The sequence below is a fragment of the Mastomys coucha genome, unplaced genomic scaffold (assembly GCF_008632895.1).
Source record: "Mastomys coucha isolate ucsf_1 unplaced genomic scaffold, UCSF_Mcou_1 pScaffold5, whole genome shotgun sequence".
NCBI lineage: Eukaryota > Metazoa > Chordata > Mammalia > Rodentia > Muridae > Mastomys > Mastomys coucha.
Window position 1 is genome coordinate 50,031,981 of NW_022196911.1, and position 20,349 is coordinate 50,052,329.

Here is a 20,349-nt window from a genome sequence, read left to right on the forward strand (position 1 = left end):
CCCCTCCCTCTTTCCCTTTCTCCCCATCTCCTCCTCCCTCCCTCCCCGCTCTCTGAGTCTATTGTAGCCCAGACTGGCTTTGAATTCTCTGCATAGCCAAAATGCCTTTGGACTCCTGGTCCTCCTGTTTTGACATCTCAAGTGCCAGGATTGCAAGTGTGTGAATCACCTGGTTTAGGTAATGCTGGGATCCAGCCAAAGGCTTCATGAATGCTGAGCAAGTAGCCTATGAACTGAGCCACATACACACACCCCAGCTCTGGAAGCACCCCTTTAATTGTTTATTCTGGCACAGGAGTCCCAGAAACTCGTGGTTGAAGTGCCCTGATCTCCCGTCTTTGTTCACTTTTTGTACTTGGGAAGTACTGTCTCAGAGCGAGGTCAGAGACTGGATATATAAAGGAAAAACTAAAACTAAAAGTCACGTCGAGGAAATGGGGTATGTGTAATCCTGTTGGGATTTGAAAACTGGGATTCAAGGATGAGTTTTGCAAAGTGGTGCTTTCCAAGGAAACAGACACAAAGGGGGTGTGTTGAAAGATGTTTTGTTAAAGGAGGAGGATCCAAGAACAGATGTCGCAAGGCTGTGCTGTCAAAGGAAGTGGCTTCTTAGCCCATCAGGTCCGGAGCAAAGAATAGGGGTGATCTTTACCAACATTCTCACTGGGCAGAAGGGCTGAGGCTCATGAAGGGGAAGGTGAGGACCCAGGGTAAGGCAGGGAGCTGTTCAGGAGGTAGCTGGTATCTCTATTCCTTCCATTTTCTTCTTGTGTGGAGTACCTTGATATCTTTGCCTCAAGTCCCTGGGGCATGTTCCAAGGTCAAAGACTGAGACTAAATCTGTGTACTGGGGACCTACACCTGCCAGATGGCAGGGGCTGCAGCCCTTGGGTGGCTGGGGTACACCGGAGAGGAAGGAGCAGTGTGATGAGGTGGCCTAACCTCAGAAAGGAAGCCTGGTGACTGGGGAAATTCCCCAGCGAGGTCGCATGTCTATGTAAATAACCAGCTCTCATAAGCCTGGACTTCAGAATGGGAGGGGGAGAGAAAGAGAGAGAGAGAGAGAGAGAGAGAGAGAGAGAGAGAGAGAGAGAGAGAGAGAGAGAGAGGAGAGAGGGACTCCTGGAAAAGTTGGAGAGGGGTAAAGGGCCTTGATATCCCTAGGGGTCCAGCACCCTGCCAGGCTCTTTGGAAAGCTTCATCTTATTGTCTTTGTAGCATCTTTTCTGGGTCAAAGACTGGCAAGCCTGAGGCTCATTCAGTGAGCCGGTCTTTGCCTAAAATAAAGCATATTCTACTCCCCAGGAGACCACAGGAGAGTGGGCATGATGATGCTCGTGACCATAGATTTGCTGCCACCACTGTCGAAGTTGACAGAGATGAGGCTTGAGTCCCAAAAGCCTTAGCAGTTTCATTTTGGGTTTTCATCTCACTCACAGGGGAATTTTATCTTGGGAACAGCCCAAAGGCATGAGGCAGGTAGTGACCTTGACTCACCTTGGGCAAATCCCAGCATGTTATATTTTATAGGCCCCATGGGAGCTTTCAAAGACTGGTGCTGTTAACCCCTCCTGGAACACTTCTGACATAGTGTCTACAATGGAAACATCTCTTTGTTCTCTGTAAGCCTCTCATCTAGGGTCTTAGGCCTCCTTTGGAAGGAAAAAACCTACCCAGGTCTCCATTCCTTCCTTAGGTTTGGGTCCTCACACCACCTGGCTCCCCAGGGGGCTGGCCTGGTAGGACAGAGAGCAAGCCCCAGTTATTAGGCACCACACGGAGCCTAAGTGTCTCACAATCAGGCAGATTCCTAGGATCAGGAGCTGTACATGGTTCACTAAGATGGTACAGCAAGGAAAGGGTGGATGTGCATGTCAGTGTGCATGAGTGTGTGCGTGTGTGCTTGTGTGTGTGTGTGTGTGTGTGTGTGTAATAACTTTGGAGGGTTGGGCTAGGTGTTTTCCATGTGGCCAGGGATGATGTACTTCTGGTGTACTTGTGGGCCTAATCAATTCAGTTTTTTCTTTATGTGGTCAGCAATGCACTTCTGAGCATTCCAGCAGGTTCTGTCTTCTCATAGCCTGCACGCTCAGGGACAGCATGCATCTGGCTCTGGTTCTCTTTGGTCTGTCCCTGAGGGCATGGCTGGCAGTGATCTGGCTTTCTGTATGACCCATGGGGATTGGGACTTGGGTATATATGGGAAAATGAGGGAATGGAGTATCCCTTTTCTCTTCCCCTGGTTGGTTTTTTTTTTGGCCCTCCCGGGTCAAAGTCCAGGGCTCTCTTGCTGGGTGCCAGGGAGGGGTTTTTACTCTAGCTGGCAGCATCGCTGACAGATGGTGATAGCTGAGAGGAAGGGGTGGGACTATCCACGGGAGGAAATGCATGTGCTAGAAGCTTCTGAGAACAGCTGGGCCTTGGGCAGGGGCCCACTGCCTGATAGTTGGGACTTGTCCTTACACAGGTTGTGGTATGACCTCTATGAGGACTCTAGCCTCATGCTCTGCCTTCAAAAGACCCTCCTGCCCACTTCACCCCCCAATCCTGACCCCTCCTGCCCATCTTACCCCTCCAACCCCGGCCCTCCTCTAGGTTCCAGGTAGAGTGATTCCTGGCTTCCTGTCTCCATCCCACCCTGAATTCATAGCAGGTGTGTCTTTCTTTTCCTTACCCCTCCCTCTTATTTGCCGTCCCCCTCACTCCACCCCCCCTCCTTTTTGAGACAAGGTTTGCTGCTTCAATCTCTTCCCATCTTATGTGAGACAGAGGCTCTTGCTGAATATGGAGCTCAGTGATTCAGCTAGACTAGCCGGCCATAGCCGGCCAGCAGCCCTAGGGATGCCCCAGTCTCCTCCTCCAACCCTCACATTGCCACACCAGGCTTTTCTTTCTTTCTCTCTCTTTCTCTTTCTCTCTTTCTTTCTTTCTTTCTTCCTTCCTTCCTTCCTTCCTGTCTATCTGTCTTTTTTTTTTTAAAGATTTATTTATTTATTATATGTAAGTACATGGTAGCTGTCTTCAAACACACCAGAAGAGGGCATCCAATCTCATTACAGATGGTTGTGAGCCACCATGTGGTTGCTGGGATTTGAACTCAGGACCTCCAGAAGAGCAGTCAGTGCTCTTAACCACTGAGCCATCTCTCCAGCCCTCTTTTTTTTTTTTTTCTTTTTAATATGGATGCTGGGGATCCAAACTCAGGTCCTCATGCTAGTGTGGTAAGCACTTCATTGACTGAAGCATCTCTCCAATCCTGGGCCTTGAATCTGGTTCTGCCTCCAACTTCCCGGTGACTGAATCCCGGTGACTTTTTGTGCGTTCCAGGCCAACATTCCAATAACTGAGCTACACTGCCAGTCTCCCTAGTAATACTTTTTCTCCACTTAGCTCTCCCAGGGTGGGGCACAGTGTAGTGCAAGTGGTTCTCAACCTTCCTAGTGCTATGACCCTTTGATGCAGTTCCTCATGTTGTGATAACCCCCCAACCATAAAATTATTATTATTATTATTATTATTATTATTATTATTATTATTGTTGTTGTTGTTGTTTTTTTCAAGACAGGTTTCTCTGTGTAGCCTTGGCTGTCCTGGAACTCACCCTGTAGACCAGGCTGGCCTCAAACTCAGAAATCAGCCTGCCTCTGCCTCCCAAGTGCTGGGACTAAAGGTGTGCGCCACCACCGCCTGACAAAGGCACAAGTTTTTTGTTTTTGTTTTTTTTTGTTTTGTTTTTTGATTTTTCAAGATGGTTTCTCTGTGTAGCCCTGGCTGTCCTGGAACTCACTCTGTAGACTAGGCTGGCCTTGAACTCAGAAATCAGCCTGCCTCTGCCTCTCAAGTGCTGGGATTAAAGGCGTGCGGCATAGGAAGGTCAATGAATTCGCTATTGCTAATGGTTGACTGGGACTTGAACCCACTCCTGCAGCCCAAGATGGAAGCTGTGGTGTAGCTAGAATTTCCCTGTAGCCTCCCTCCATGTGAAATGAGGAAGTTTTCTCGGTCAGTCCTGCTGTGATGGAACCTTCAGGCAAGCCATCCTACCAATCAGAACCTTACCTCAGCCACCTTATTGTAAGAGGTGAGACTGCAGAGGAAGCAATGGCTGCTCGGGTAAAGATTCTCCAGTGGGATTTGCTGTGGCCTCAACTCTGGCCCCAACAGAGCTGGGACAAGAATACATAAGGAATTTCGAAGCAGCCAACAGCTACCTCACTGCTGTCTATTAGCAGAAGTATGAGCAGATGCCTGGCTCTGCTCTGGTCAGGGCAAGCCCCTCCCAAGCTGCCACTTCCTTCAGGTGTTTCCTTTTGGTCCCAAAGACCACAGCTTCTGCAAAAAACTTTCCTGAAGGGATAATGCGTGGTCCAGGGATATAGGCATGTCAGCTAGTTGGCAGAGGACTTGACTGGCAGGCACAAAGCTCTGGGTTCCAGCCCTAGCATGCCATAAACCACATATGATGGTACCAGCCTGTACTTGGGAAGCAGAGGCAGGAGGATGGGAAGTTCAGGTCATTCTTAAATTGCATAGAGAGTTTGAGGCTAGCCTGTGCTACATGACACCTTGTTTTAAAAAACAAACGGGCTAGAGAGACAGCACTTATGGCTCTTGCAGAGGACCCGGATTTGGTTCCCCATACACAGTAACTTCAGCTCCAGGAGATCCAATGTCCTCTGTGGTCTCTGTATGTACCAGGCACATATGTGATGTACACACATACATGTAGGCACTCCCTCAACTCAACACATAAAAGAAAAACAAACAACAACAACAAAAAAGAGCAGTGAGGATTTGGAGGGGAGGTGACTCCAGCCTGAAGTCCATCTCAGAGGGTGACCCAGATGCTGGAGGACCCCAGACCCACGGGAAACTGTGGAGTTCCCATTCTAACCAAGGACTGGCCAAGGACTTCCTTTCTGTACAAGTGATGGTCACCTCCTCTGTCACTGAGGGAGGTGAGAATTTCTCAGGCCCCTTCTGCACCTACAACCTTAAAGCAATCCTCCCCATCTCCTGCTTTGAGACAGGGGTGGTTTGAACTGTTGTCATTCTCCTTTAATTTAAACCCCCCATCACTTTTGTGTCTTGAACTTGGGCCCATGAGAACAATCTCTAATGCTGTCTTTCGTGGAGAGAATCCAACAGAAGAGGCATTCATTGATGCCCTGTAAGGATTAGAACCATCACCGTTCACAGCTCTGGCACCTACCACACAGTAGGTATTGGTAAGTACATGCTCATGAATGAAAGAATGAATAAATGATGAGTTGGTGAACATGCTGCTTCAGATTCATAATGGCTGACTTCTGTACAACAGGAATTCAAGTATAGCTTGTGGGAGTTGGTGGTCTGTGCCTGCGATCCACCACTCAGAAGCAGAGGCAGGAGGAGGATCAGGTTATCTCTGTCTCCACAGTAAGTTTGAGGTCAGCCTGGGCTACATCATGAGATCCAGACTTGGAAGAGAGGGAGGAAGGAAGAAGGAAGGAAGGAAGGAGGGAGGGAGGGATGGAGGAAGGAAGGAAGAAAGGGAGGAAATGGCTTATTCTCCAAACACAAGGATAATTCCCCCACCCTAGCAGCCTTAAGACTTTCCTGGAATCTAAGAAAAATCCTCACATTTCAGGCCCTCTGGGACTGGACACAAACCGCCATTTACCAATGACCTCAGCCTATAAACCCTGAAATCCTCCCCCTCTCCTGTGAGCAATCAGCGAAGGGCGATTCACTTCATCTGGAGACAGAAGGGAAAACAGAAGGGAAAATGCAGAGGTGTCAGAAACGTGTTTCCCTCAACGTAAACACTGGGCTTAGGCGGTTTCATTCCTGATCCCCACTGCTTTTTTATGTGATTAGCTTGTGAGGTCTCCTCTCATCCATTACATCCAACCCTTCGCTATACGAATGGGGAAAATGAGGCCCAGTGAAGTCAGTGAATAACAGCTGCAAGGTCCCCCCAGTGAGGGGATGACCAGACCCAGAATCTCCTAAGTGTCTACATGGACAGCTTCTACCGTAAATAAGTGCAATAACCTGGACGGGCCAGCCGAGGGGGCGGGACCGAGCCCTCTGTCCAAGTGGACAGCCTCCCATTACAGGCCCTGGAAAATCTCAGATCCAAGTGCAGAGCCGTACCACCGAAGTCCAAGTATAGTTTGTGGGACTTGGTGCTCCATGCTTGCAATCCACCACTCAGAAGCAGAGGCAGGAGGGTCAGGTTATCTCTGTATCCATAGCAAGTGGCTGTGGGAAGATGGACAGAGAAGCTGCTGAAGAGCCTCATGGCTCACTTCCACACACCTCTCCAGAAGACAATCTACTGCCCTTGGGGAGATCAGAGAGGTGCGGAGTTGATTATAATGGGGGTCCAGGCAGCAAGGACTGGGGAACCTGAGCCACAGGGGGGCTGGGACTTCCCAGGCTTGAGGCAGGTTCCCTAGAAGCAGAAAGAGGTAAAGACAGAACTCGCTCATAAGCAGGTGAAACACTTAGCCTTGAAGGGAAATTTCGGTTGCACACAGAGGTTCTTGCTGCAAATGACTGCGTGCCTCTGATTTTTCTTTTGTGTGTGTTAGGGAGTAGTGAACATGTGTGGAGGCTTTGGGTGTCACTCCCGAGGAGCCATCCAACCTATTTTTGAGGCAGGGTCTCACTGAACCCAGAAGACATTGATTTAGCCTGTCTGATCGGCTGGCCACTGAGCCCCATGGACCTTCTGTCTCTATCTTCCCAGTCCTGGGATTTAAATGCATAATTTTTTGGTTTTGTGTGTTTGTTCTGACACAGGATCTTGTCATAGATCTCTGCCTGGCCTGAACTCAATATATAGACCAAGGCTGGCCTTGAACTTGAAGAGATCTGCTTGCCTGCTTGCCTCCTTGCCTCCTTAGTGCTGAGATTAAAGGGGTGTGTCACCATGCCTGGCCTGTATGGGTTCTGGAGATTGAATTCAGGTCCTCGCGCTTGTACAAAACTTGCTTAAGTGAACTATCTCCGTACCCCTGTTTCTTCCCTTTTAAAAGAATCAATAAGGTTCAAGGGGTTGGGCTGCCCACTCAGTCTAGAAGGTCAGTGTTAGAAGGGAAGCCAAACTATTTTAGTGTCTTATTTTGTAAATAACAAAACTGAGTCTAGAGAAGGGAAGGGATGAGCCCAAGGGTGTCGTAGATACAAAATGAAACCTGGACGTGGAAATTCCTAGCTCGGTACTTTTATCAGATTGGACGGTGACAGCTGGGGAAGATCACCCTTCTATCAAATTAATCCATCATCTCTATTATCTCAGAATGCTTGTCTGGTACCGGGCACCACAGCCCACCCTTCAAAGCATACACATCACTCATTTCATAGACAGAGGTTTGGTATGTTTTGAGATGTGACAAAGCTCAAGTCAGGCAGGGATTATGTGGAGGGATGGAAGCTAGGGTGGGCAGAGGAGGAGGAGGCAGAAGGGGATCAGGGTTGAATGCAATATATGGCTGTGGTTCACCAGCCACTTAGCCATGAGCAGGAGGGATAACAGAAGGGACCGCCTGGGACCCTCAATGGCTAGAGAGCACCCAGGCTGGATGACAGTCCAACTCCACCCCTCGCTTCTTGCTTCGTCTCTGGAGCTGGAGCAATGGCTTGGTCAGGTCACGGTGGCTGGTGCAGTTGGCCACTGCTTGGCAGAGGGGGGCCTCCAAGGCCAGGAGCTTTAGTCCTCTCCACCACAGAGAGCTAGCAAAGCCTTCATGAAGTCTCCAGATGTGTCACCCTGGCAAGGCAGAGAGGCAAGCAGAGTGAGAAAATAATAATTCCGGTCTAAACATCCCAGCATCCTAGTGGCCACTGGCCCAGACATGATGCTCAGCACATAGTCACTGACACAGCTGCTGTATCAAGGCTAGAGAGACCTCTCCAGACACCTGTGACCCCCAGGAGTCTGCCCTGGAGGGGCCAACCCTGCTGAGCTTCTAGGCATCCATGTCTAGAATCTTTCCTTTGGGGGGCAGTTCAGACCACACTTGCCATCCCAGCTCCTCATGTGCAGCCAGCCCCACAGCTTCCCATAGAAGGGCGCGAGACCTCCATTTTGCCCTAAGGAGTCAGGCATGTTCCTTGGCCCTGTAGTCCCAGCAAGGAGGAGGTGGAGGCAGGAGGATGGCAAGTTCAATATCAGCTTGGGCTACACAGTAAATTTAAGGCTATCTTGGGCTATACAGTGAGTTTAAGGCCAGCCTGGGCCACTTAGTGACCTTGGCTACTTAGTGACCTTGGCTCAAAATAAGAAATGTCTTTTTTTTTTTTTTTTTTTTTTTTTTTTTTTGAGACAGAGTTTTTCTGTGTAGACAGGGTATCCTGGAACTCTTTCTGTAGACCAGGCTGGTCTCTAGCTGTCTCTGCTTCCCAAGTGCTTCGATTACTGGCATATTCTATCACCACCCCGCTAAATAAGAAATTTATTAAGAAGGGTTGGTGTTATAGCTGCATGGTAGAATGTATACTTAACATGTTGTTTCAGTCTCCACTATCAATAAGTTAAAAAAATAAATATTGAATTGTGTTCTTTAAAAAGGTCAATTTTATGCTATGTAAACTAAATAGTGTGGTTGGAACCTTAGTTATTGCTGGTAACCTGTTACCCCCTCAACAGCCTGTAGACTACACTACAATAAAATTACAAAAAGTAGCCGGGTGGTGGTGGCACACGCCTTTAGTCCCAGCACTTGGGACTAAAGCAAAACAACCATGCACATAAAATAAAAATAAAAAGTAAAAGCCAGGCAATTTTTTCTTTTTTCTTTTTAAAAAAAATATGGAACGCTTCACGAATTTGCATGTCATCCTTGCTCAGGGGCCATGCCAATCTTCTCTGTATCGTTCCAATTTTAGTATATGTGCTGCCAAAGCAAGCACCAATTGTTTCTAAATAAGAAATTGTGAGGGGCTTGGTGGTGGTAGCACATGTGTTTAATCCCAGCACTCAGGAGGTAGAGGCAGTTTGAGGCCAGCCTGGTCTATAGAGTGAGTTACACAGAGAAATCCTGTCTCGAAAAATCAAAAACCAAGAAACCAAAACCAAACAAACCAACTAACCAACCCCAGAGATGAAAAAAAAAAAAAAAATCATGAGGAGCTCACGAGAGGTGACTAAGCAGTTAAGAGCACTGGCTGCTTTTGCAGAGGACCCAGGTTCAGTTCCCAGCACCTATAGGGCAACTCACAACTGTCTGTAACTCCAGTTCTAGGGGATCTGTTACTGAACTCTGTGAGTACCAGGCATGCACCAGACATTCATGCAAGCAAACACACATATACATAAAATAAAAAGAAATATTTTCATAGCAAAACTAATGAGGCAGGTCTCCCTTCACTCAGCAGTAGCAGGTAATCCAAGAGTCCGTTGAGCAGCCCCTTCCTTACTTCAATGGCTTGGTGTAGAGACTTGTCATATTTCTCAATGAATTCCCTCCGGATGTTGAGCAGATCTATCTCACTCCGGGACACCATCACCCTGGTGAGGGTCTTCTCGTCTGTGCCAGCACCCTGGTGGGGCCAAGGAGAGATACATAGAGCAGGAAGGAAGGGCAGAGCTAGGTCATGCTACAGCAGATGTCCACCTGTCTGTCCCTTCTGCTTTCCCAGACCAGACGGCCGTTCCATACTGTCTTCCACAGACAGTGTCGATCAAACTCCCTTGTGTGGAGGACTGGCCAGAAAAAGGCATAGATGACCTGTATGAGCTGAGCAGGCCCTGCTAAAATTCACATCCACCTGGCACCTCAGAATGTAACCCTGGAACAAGTTTTTACCTTGTAGTTTGGATCGCATAGCCTCCCCGCCAAATTCAATTCAAGCATTGAAGGCTTGGTCCCCAGGGCAGTGTTCAGAACTAGGGATTTGGGGAAGCGGATCTTAAGGTTTCTGACTTCCTCAATGGGTCAGTGCGTTGATGTATATACAATCTGATGGCCTTGCTAGGAAGTGGCAAAGGTGACTGCCTAGCTGGAGGAAGTGACGTGGGGTGTCAGAGGATATACTCTGTCCCTCGTCCTTCTCTCTCTGTTCCAGGCTATCTGGAAGTAAGTAGGATGCTCTGCCACGCCTGCCCTGCCATGACATTCTGCATCAAGGTTCAAGAAATGGATCAGGAGGCCATGGACTGAAGGCTCCAAAACTATGAGTCCAAATCCTTTCTTTCCTCTTTTAGGTTGTTGTCTGCCCCCCCCCCGCCCCCATCCCAGATATTGTACCACAGAGATGGAAAGCTAATTATCACACTGTTGTAATGAGTTAAAATGAAGTCATGTTGGGCTAGGGCCCTAAACCCACTGGGTGCTCTAAGGAGTGCAGGGACACAGGCACACATATGAACATAAAGGCAGAGGCTGGAGGGATGCAGCCAAACCCGAGACATACAAGGGGTTTCTGGCAACCTCTGGGAGGCAGGATGGCATGGATGGGATGGAAAGGAGCCAACCTTGCCAATGCCTTGATTTTAGAACCATGAGGGTTTATATTCTTGTCATTCAGTTTGTGGGAACTTATTATAGATGGCCTAGGAAACTAACACAGGTCTTGGAATATGTGAGCACCAGGATCCTCTCTCCTCTCCCTAAAGCTTTGTCACTTATTGAGTGTGTAGCCATGGGCTGAGTTTAACTGTCCTATGTTCTTCTATGAAATAAGAGGGTTACCTGGGCCCATAGAACTGCCATGGGTCATCTGTGGTCAGAGAGTTGGACACAAGACTCAGGGCTTGGCACATAGTGAGTTCTCAAGCAGCCAGGTGGATTATTCATCGATACAGGGATCTCTAGCTGTGCACAGCATCTTGTGTCCTGACATCTCTGTTCACTCCCACCAGATGCCAACATCAATACTCTCTTAAGTTTTGGCAACCAGAAACCTGTCTGGATATCACAAATATCCCTGGGGGGGCAGGCATAAAGTCACCCTTGATTGAGGAAGACTATGTTTGGGACAAAAGCAGATGCTCCTAAACAAAGTGGGGTAAAGAGCATCCGGAAGACCTCATGGGAGGGCCGGGAGGTGCACATCGGTGCCTGTAGGTTTGGGAAAGCCAGTGCTCAGCATCAGGTCCCCATGCCATACCTTCATGGACTTGTACAGTTTGTCAGCAAAGAAGAGAGGCTTGTTCTTGACGCTCTGAACTGTAGGGGAGAGAGAGACGGAGCATCAGGTCAGGGGCTGTGTGCGTAGACCCTGGGCAGGGCTTTCCTAACTACAGTCACCAACCTTCCAGCCTACTACTGCCACCAACCTACTAGACCTGTGGGTCACTGCTAACCTTCTGGGCTTAGAAGCAGGGGGCCACAAAGCTCCTTAATGGATGCTGGATACAGGGATGTCAATTTTGAGGGCATTAAGAGCTAAAGACTGAACTTTTTGGGTCTGGAGATGCACGTGCATGTATGCACGTGCGCACGCGCGCGCGCTCACACACACACACACACACACACACAGAGGAAACCAAAAACAAAGACTAAAAAAACAGACTCCACTATAGAGCTTCAGACTCTGGAGATGTTCTGAGTGGGGTATGCGATGTGTGATGTGTGTGACTATGTAACAAGTTCTGTGCCACTTGAGGACTGGGTAGAAGAGCCAGTTTTCATGTCCCACTGCAGATATGCAGAAGCTGACGCAGGGTCTGTTTTGTCCAGGGGCATATAGCATTCAAGTGACAGTTCCTACTCAGTTCCCTTGCTTCCAAAGGACACGCTGTCACTGTAGGTGGTGAAGAGCTATTGTAAGCAACTCCTCCATTTATCTAATCTAAAACTATGTTCCTCTAGTTTTTTGGAATTCCTGAGATTCAAGATGCATTTTGCAACTGATAGAGAATCTAAAAGCCTTCTATCGCCACCTGCTGGTAATATTGGGTATATGTAGGATGCAACAATATGCTTAGTTATGCATATATCCATCCATACAAAGAGACCTAAAAGGGAAAGAGACCTTTTCAAAATCAAGACCTTCAGGCCACGATGTAGCTTAGCAGGCTAAGGTAGTTGACCTAAGGACCTGAGTTCAATTCCCAAGATCCAAAGAGTGGAGAGAACCAACTCTCTAAAGTTTTCTGACTTCCACACACATGATACGGTGTGCACATACCTGTACACATGTATTTATGTGTACACACACAACATAAATAATACAATGTAACAAATAAATTGAAAAGCAAAAAGCTCAGAGACAAGGTCTCTGGGCTAAGGGGGTAGCTCTGTGGGAGGTTGTGGTATGAGAGAACATGATTAAGGTATGTCTAGTGTATACGTGCAGGGTGTACCCTGTGACTGAATGCATCTTGCATGCTATGTATACGTGTCCTGTGAATCTCATGTGTGCACATATAGTGTGTCTCATGTGTGGTATATAGGTATACAAACACACTGCAGTCCTGTAGAGCATTCCCCTTCTCGGTCCTATCCCTGGGATGCTTACCCTGCCTCCATAGCCTTGAAGATACCCTCAGGCTGTTCCCCCACTCTTCCCCCACACTCATGCCTTGGCAGGGGAGGCGATATTTAGTTCCCATCCTAGCAGAGGATGATGCTAAAGCCATCCTTTAGGGAACCGGCCCACATTCCCAGCAGTGCCCTAGCCCCTTCCCCTGATGCCTGGCAATTACCGATGGCCACAAACGCGTCCTTGACGTCCCCAGACATCTCCTTCTTGATGACGTGCTCTATGTCATAGTTGGTCATCTTGATGAACTCCTGGAAGACTGGCCAAGAGAATTGAGGGAGAGATGAACTCCACTGAGGAGGGTCACCTGACAGTCCATGAACTGGCCACAGGACATGCTGGGCACTGTGTAGGGTTCAGGTGACAGGCAGGTTCTGGCCTTAGGGCTACTATAAGACTTAGAGCCAAGTAGGCTACACCAGTGCCTCCCGGTCTGGCCAATAGCCCCAGCCCTCGATAAGTTCTATTACCTCAGGCTGATGGGTAAAAGGAAATGCCCAGACCATCTAGGGAGGCCTTGCTCTCTGGGTTCCCTCTTATTCCATGACAGTCTGGGATGGAGCTTACTATATAATAATCAAAGTGACATTCAGGAGGCTCTACATGCCCTGCACAGACTATGTTTATTGTTGGTTTTGTATCCTAGCATCCCTGTGAGGTAAAACTAAATCCCTGGTTCTTAGATAAGGGGATCAAAGCAGAGAGCCAGTCACCTGCTCAGCCACACGGCAGATAGGTAGGGGACTGGGGTCTAGGTAATCCAGTGCTGAACACAAAGCATCCAAGTATTGAAATGTACTGAGCAGATACATATGAGACTACGAAGTCTCGGTGGGAGGGGACTTCAAGATTGGCACTGCGTACCACTGTGGTGGCCTGTCTTGTACCATTTCATCCCTCTCTGCTTTGTCTCAATGGATCATGACAGCACACCTCAGAATCCTTAACACTGCATGCTTAGGAGGTGGAACTGGCTAGTCATTCCTTATCAATAGGTATGTTATCTGCTTTGGTAAGGAAGAGAAGGGAGTTGACTGGGGAGAGGCCAGAGCTCTGGAGTCCCTTAACACTCTGCTACTGGGGTGAAGAGAAGGAATTAGGCACTTGGCTGGTCTGCTCTTCACAGAAGGTTGGGAGGCTCTGGTCATATTTGGGGCTCCCACTGCCACACTAGAAGGCATAGGGGTTCAGCAGGCTCACCTCTGCGCAGGTGGGGATAGCTACGGGTGCACAGGACGGTCATGAAGCGCGTCTCCAAGGAAGTTTTGTCTCCGCTGGGGGTGTCTGCTATTTCCTGTAGAGCCCAGTTGGGGCAAGGGTTTAGGGGTAGACATGAAAGCTATAGTTAGTACCTACTGTCTCTGCTGAGGCTCAGGTTGGAGTGAGATCAGCCACCCAAGGGGATTGAGGTTGGTCCCTTCTCCCCTCAGCCCTGGGGCACAGTGGTCATCCCATTTCCCTTTGAAGTCCTCAGGACCTTGGGATGGGACTGGAGCTGGGTAGAGGGACTTGGCACTCCTACCCAGTCACCAGAGAATCCCTCTGGGGAGTATGGACATGTGTGTGAACAGGCAAAACTGTCCTAGCCAGTATTCTCCAGTTCCAAGGGCAAACACGGTTTACTCTACCACATAAAGCTTTCCACAATGATCTCCTAGCCAGCTATGATCTTATTTAAATTCTCTCTAAAAAAAATCTCACTTTGGGTTTAAAAAAATAAAATTAAAATGAGTCGATTTAAAGGCAACAGCCATAGCTGGTGATGATACAGCATAAGTCAGGGTAGAAACAAACAGCTAAAGCTTAGGAGACACTTATTGGCCCCTGCCTGTCCCTTCTGAGACAGAGTCTCTCTCATGTAGCTCAGGCTGGCCTCAAACTCTCTATGAAGCTGAGGATGACCTTGAACTCCTGATCCTTCTGCCTCTACTCACCAAATGCTGGGATTATAATCATGCACTACCACACCCGTCCCTTCCCCCTTAATCAACACAGTCCTTAAAAGGCCCAGAAGGGGAGAGAGAGAAGCCGTGGGGAAGCCCCCAGTCACTGCCCAGTCCTGCCCCACTCAGCCCAGCCCAAGCACAGCAGACTTGACGTAGAAGCTGTTCTATCCCCGTGAAGAACAGAACACTCACCAAGATCTCTGCAGCCACCTGAGAGCGGGGAGGGGACAGAGGAAGGAGAGATGGGAGGCAAGAGTCAGAGCCCAGAGTGATTGGTGGGGAGGGGGAGACCCTGGAGCCCCAAGGCTCAGATTAGCAGAGGCCCCAAGAGACCCCAGGGTCACAATGAAGGACTGGGAGGGATTATCGCTTTTTTTCTAACCTTTGGGCTAGAAAATAGGACTGAAAGTAATTAATTTTAAAATGTGGTTTTCCAGAGGGGTAATGACACTCTTCATACTCAGTAGCTAAGGGTAGCCTGCAGACCCCAAATGTTTGTCTGACATTTGGAAGAAAGGGAGTCCCCCTTGGTGGCCTACAGACCTGCCAGGAAGGGGACAGGGGCAGACATGGATTCTCTGTAGAGTCAGCAGGACTCTGTCACTTTAGCGCCCCAGGTCATAGACAGAAAGGCAGGACAGCTGAAGCCTGGGCGGGGGAGCAGTTCCAGGCACACAGCAGAGGTGGGGACTGCAAGCATTCTCTTTAATAAGAACAGTCTATGGAGTGAACACTGTGGCCAGGACTTTTGTGAGCCAAGTTGCTCTGACCCAGAGTGTCTGGGAATAAATTCAGCTAGTCTATGTGTACCTTAGTCGTTTCCCCAGCATCCTGCCACTATATTCTCCTGCATAGACCAAAATCCTAGAATATGTATATGTATGTATGTATGCATATATGCATTTTCTTTTTGAGACAAGGTCTTACTATGTATTCTTGGCTGTCCTGGAACTCACTCTATATAGACCAGGCTGGCCCTAAACTCAGAGGCCCGCTTGCCTCTGCCTCCCAAGTGCTGGAATTATAGGTGTACACCACCACACCTGGCCTTGTCTTCTCTTTGGAGGCAAGGTCTCACAATGTAGCAGACCAGGCAGGCCTTAAATGCACAGCAATCCTCCTGCCTCAGCCTTTTGAGTTCTGGGATTATAGAAGGTGCCACTATGTCCAAGGTCCCACAAAACTTCAAGGAGGATTAAGAGTGTTAGAAAGATGGTTCAGTAGATAGAGCAGGCACTGCTCTATCAGAGAGGTGGTTCTCAGCACCCAGCTGGCTGCTCACAACTGCCCATTACTCCAGCTCCAGGGGTGAGATGCCCTCTTCTGGCCTCTGCTGGTACTGCACTCATGTGCACACAGAATCACATACACATATTAAAAAAAAATGGGATTGGGGAGAAAGTCAGAGTAAGACCCTGGACTTGAATCCTAGCATCATAAAAACAAGCCTTATCTATATAATTTACATAAGTACACATGTGTATATGTATTATATATAGTAATGCTTCTTTTAACTACATGAAAAATGATCATATTCACCAGGAGGTTCATAAACAGACAATGTGGCTCTCAGGTGCCTACTTCTAAAGAGAGTGATCACGAGGCCAGAGTTAGGCAGCTCATTTACCCACCCTGGAATTTTACAATCATATTTGCCATTGTAGAAATACTTTATTTCATTTTGATTTAAATGTCAAACAATAATGATCCTTGATATAAGGTTTATGGGCTGGTCCAGGCTTTAAAAGATTTCAACTACCTAGTTGAATCATGGGAGTGTTATGCTAAATGAAGTAAGCCAGGTACAAGCAGACAAGACCCTAACGTGATGTTTACAGAGGGGGCAATTTCAGAGACAGAAAGCAGGCTAGTGCCTGTTATGGGTTAGAGGAAGAGGAAAAGAGAATCACTAGTTTACAGGCTCAGGGGTTCAGTTTTGTTAGAAGAAGAGACTCAAGGGGTGGGTAGTGACGGCTGGGCAATGTGGATGTATCCAGTGCCACTAAAGTGTATTCTGAAGAGCGATTAGTGCAGGCTGGAGAGATGGCTCGGTTGGCAAAAGCATCTGCCATAAAAAGCTGCTGTTTGGTCAGGTGGTGCTGGGGCACGCCTTCATTTATTTATCTATTTATTTATTTATTTTTAAAAATATGGAACGCTTCACAAATTTGCGTGTCATCCTTGTTCACGGGCCATGCTAATCTTCTCTATATCATTCCAATTTCAGTATATGTGCTGCCGAAGCGAGCACGGGGCACGCCTTTAATCCCAGCATTTGGGAGGCAGAGGCAGGCAGATTTCTGAGTTCGAGGCCAGCCTGGTCTACAGAGTGAGTTCCAGGACAGCCAAGGCTACACAGAGAAACCCTGTCTCGAAAACAAAAACGAAAACAAAAACAAAACCCTGCTGTTTGATCCCCAGAGCTCAGGCAGTGGTGCACACATATGTGTGCATTCCTACAGTGAGAGCTAGAAAAAGCTTGCAGGGCCAGGAGCAGTGCTGAGGCAGAAACAAGAGAGACCCCACCTTGATAAGGTGGAAGGACAGAACTGACTCCTGATAGTTACCCTCTGACCCTCACCTATCACTCCTCCCTCCCCACTTCTTTCTTTCAGTAAGGCCTTCGATAGAGTCCTGAAACTCTATCAAACACTATGCAAACCAGGGTGACCTGGAACTTGCACAGAGCCTCTTGCTTCTCTGCCTCTGCTGGGATCACAGGCATAGTTTACTTTGCTGGGTTTAGTTTTTAACTGCTATAATTCTAAATATATATATGTATTAATATATTATATATTCATATTCACATATATATGAAACTATATATATCTCAATTTGAATATATATAACATATACAGTGATTAATATTGAGGGTAGATTTTTTTCTCTCTATTTTCTAAAGTTTCTATAAAAGTATACATATTACTCATGAGACAAAAACTTGCTAGTTGTCGGGGAAAATGAGTTATATCAGGATCTGCTACTGAGCCTCTGTCAGTGCAGGGCTATGGTCCCTCCAGCCCCTCCACCTGGTTCTCTCTCTCTCCTTCCCTTGCAAACAGTTGCTGGGCCAGGACCACCACTGCTCCTTAGCATCCAAGGCAGGCTAGGTACCAGGCAGCAGCATTCCCTAGAGATGATGTCAGGGTTCAGGATGGATGCTAGTGGATTCTAAGATCAACAGCCTTCTACTGCACCATGATGCTACTCAGGAATACTAAATAAACGCCTTCTAGATGTGTGTGTGTGTGTATGTGTGTTTGTGTGTGTGTGTGTGTGTGTGTGTGTGTGTGAAATGTGGGCTCAGTAAAGGACAGTGGGGTTACCCTATGACTAGCTCCCATAAATGTACTCAGCTATAATTGAAAATACCCTGTTGGCCAGGCAGTGGTGGCGCACGCCTTTAACCTCAGCACTTGGGAGGCAGAGGCAGGTGGATTTCTGAGTTTGAGGCCAGCCTGGTCTACAGAGTGAGCTCCAGGACAGCCAGGGCTATACAGAGAAACCCTGTCTCGAAAAAAAAAAAAAAAAAAAAAAAAAAAAAAAAGAAAAAAAAAAGAATGAATGAAAGAAAGAAAATACCCTGTTGACTGGGACCTTGAAGCATCTGACAGTGTATTCCAGAACAAGATTGGGCAACTGGACCACAGTGTTTTGAGCAAGGTGCTGTATGGGAGATGATGGTACTGGTCCTGGAGGTTATTGTGTAAGCCAGACTGGAGTCAGGTGGACCTGAACGTCAATCACAAACTCTCCCTGTGGGTGGGTTAAGACTGCTTCCCCCCCAGGAAAAACAGTATGATACATTAAATAGCATTAATACTGGCTTAACACGGAGCAACCTTTTGAACTCTAACTAGGGTTTGGGAGTTGCTGGGGTTTTTGGTTGTTCTTTTGGAGACAGGGTCTCAGGGAGTCAGGGCTGGGCTCCTGGTCTTCTCGCTTCTGCACTCCCAAATGCTGGGGCACGTCTAATTTTCCAATATCAGTTTTGCCAGGGTACCCTAGGTACTGCAGAGCTTAGACACTTGTGTCTCAGCCATGTCTCCGGGTGAATCTGGGGCTCAGCAGCTGGGACCCTGAACCTGAAGTTTGCCAGTGCTCTTTCTAGAGACCAACTGCAACCCCAGCCTATCTCCAGCACGGGGGAGCCCTTGCATCGGGAGGAGACCTGGCTCAGGTCCACGGAGACAGGAGTGAAGACCTCAGTGTGGCTCTGTAGCCATAGCACAGGGAAAATGAACTTGAGGTTGTTGCCCAGCCTCTAAATGCAGCTTCAGAGAAACATAAGAAGCAGTGCAGAAGCAGAGCAGGCAGGAGCCCTGGTGACCCCTTCCCTGACACTAATCAGCAGTACCCAGTCAACACTGGACACCGGATACCTGGGACATCAACATTAGCAGCGGCACCAGCCTTCGGGAGCTTACTAAACTTGGCCAGGTCAATCCATTGAACTCCCTTTGGTCTCGTTTTTTTTTTCCAGATGCAAACCCCAGACGTTTAGTTCTCAGGCCTCTTTCCCAGCAAGATTCCAAACCCACTCTTTCTGGCTCGGTTCCCCATTAGCCAGATTTGCCGTGTGATTTAGAAACCAGTCACCCTCTCTGACTTGCATTTCCCATTCTAGGCTTTGAGGTTTGACCTGGGGGAAATCTGTGATGGGCTTATAGTTCAGAAATCCCGCTAACCAAATGAGAAGTGCCAGTGAGGCCAGCCCTACTCTCCCAAACATATTCTGAAAACCCTTGAGGACTCGGTTTGCTTCCGTAAGTGGATACAGAGGAGGCTGATCTAAGCATCTGTCACTCAAACTAGCCATGTCCCAGGCAGGAGGCTGCCCCACCCAACAGCCAGTGCCTGGCAGTGACCTGCTAGCTGTCCAGTACAGATGGGCGTGAGTCTCACCTGGGCATCTTCCTGGGCCTGGTCCCGGTTTTCTCCTCCTTCCTCTCGATTCCCCTGTCACAAGACCATGGAGAAGTCAGTCCCTAAACATTCCCCCACATGTACCCTTTGGTCACCCATAGGTCTTGTTTGGTCACCTTCCTGTACCCCTTTCATCTTTTGCAACACAGAAAAAATTCTGGGGTAGGCCACATGGCCCCTGAGTTATAGGAACTCAGTGACCACACAGGACAGGGTCAGCTGTGTGGCTTTGTTCTGTATGAAGGAGACCTAAAATGTCACCATACTGGCCATCAAGAAGGAATTTTCAAAGATGGCAGCAAGCCAAATTTGAAAGAGGAACAACAGGCTGGCAGAGGCAGGAGGATGTCTATGATTTCAAGGACAGCCTGGTCTACAGTGTGAGTTCCAGGACAGCCTGGTCTACAGTGTGAGTTCCAGGACAGCCTGGTCTACAGTGTGAGTTCCAGGACAGCCTGGTCTGTATAGTGAGTTCCATGATAGAGCTACACAGACAAACCCTGTCTCAAAAAACAAAAACAAAACAAAACAAAACATCAACAACAATAAAAGTAACAACAAGACTTGAGGTAAAACCCCAAGGAGGTAAATGGGTCGGGGCAGGGGGGCCCTCTCTTGTATTATATGGATGAACGGGTCAGGTCATAGCACCATGAATCCACTCACTGTGGCCAGAGAAATGAGGATCCTTCTGAAGTGGCCAGATGTGTCTGAGCTCAGGGCATCCTCCAGGGACTTGTGATAATCTGAAAGAAAGAAGGATATGAGTAGCTGCAGCCTGGGGAAGAAGAGTGGGATTCATAGCTGAGCCAAGGTCACATCTGCAGGAGAGGTGGGGGTGAAGGAGTTTGCAGTCAATTCTTGAGGGCATCCGGCTATCTTTCTGCTGATTTCAGGAGGCATCTGATACTGGTACCAGCTCCCTCCTGCCACGGACCGGGATTTCTCGCGGGGTCCCTGTTCCGCGGGACGAGGAGTTCTGGTCAGGTGGGCACGGGAT

At 48.2% G+C, this 20,349-nt stretch overlaps 1 protein-coding gene and 2 non-coding genes across 3 annotated transcripts in view; all 3 read right to left on the reverse strand.

The window, feature by feature from the left end:
• Positions 1–7,197: 7,197 nt before the first annotated feature.
• Positions 7,198–20,349, reverse strand: part of Anxa6 (annexin A6) — a 56,359-nt gene continuing 43,207 nt past the window's right edge. Inside the window, 8 exon segments of the mRNA XM_031355072.1 lie at positions 7,198–7,759; positions 9,409–9,531; positions 11,101–11,159; positions 12,641–12,736; positions 13,678–13,771; positions 14,616–14,633; positions 19,329–19,382; positions 20,016–20,095. Coding sequence (XP_031210932.1) covers positions 7,700–7,759; positions 9,409–9,531; positions 11,101–11,159; positions 12,641–12,736; positions 13,678–13,771; positions 14,616–14,633; positions 19,329–19,382; positions 20,016–20,095 — 584 coding nt within the window. The 3' untranslated portion in view covers positions 7,198–7,699.
• LOC116079313 lies at positions 8,795–8,901 on the reverse strand. Its single transcript, XR_004113886.1, has one exon. It is a non-coding gene; the product is annotated as a U6 spliceosomal RNA (small nuclear RNA).
• LOC116079328 lies at positions 16,568–16,674 on the reverse strand. The gene has a single exon (XR_004113900.1). It is a non-coding gene; the product is annotated as a U6 spliceosomal RNA (small nuclear RNA).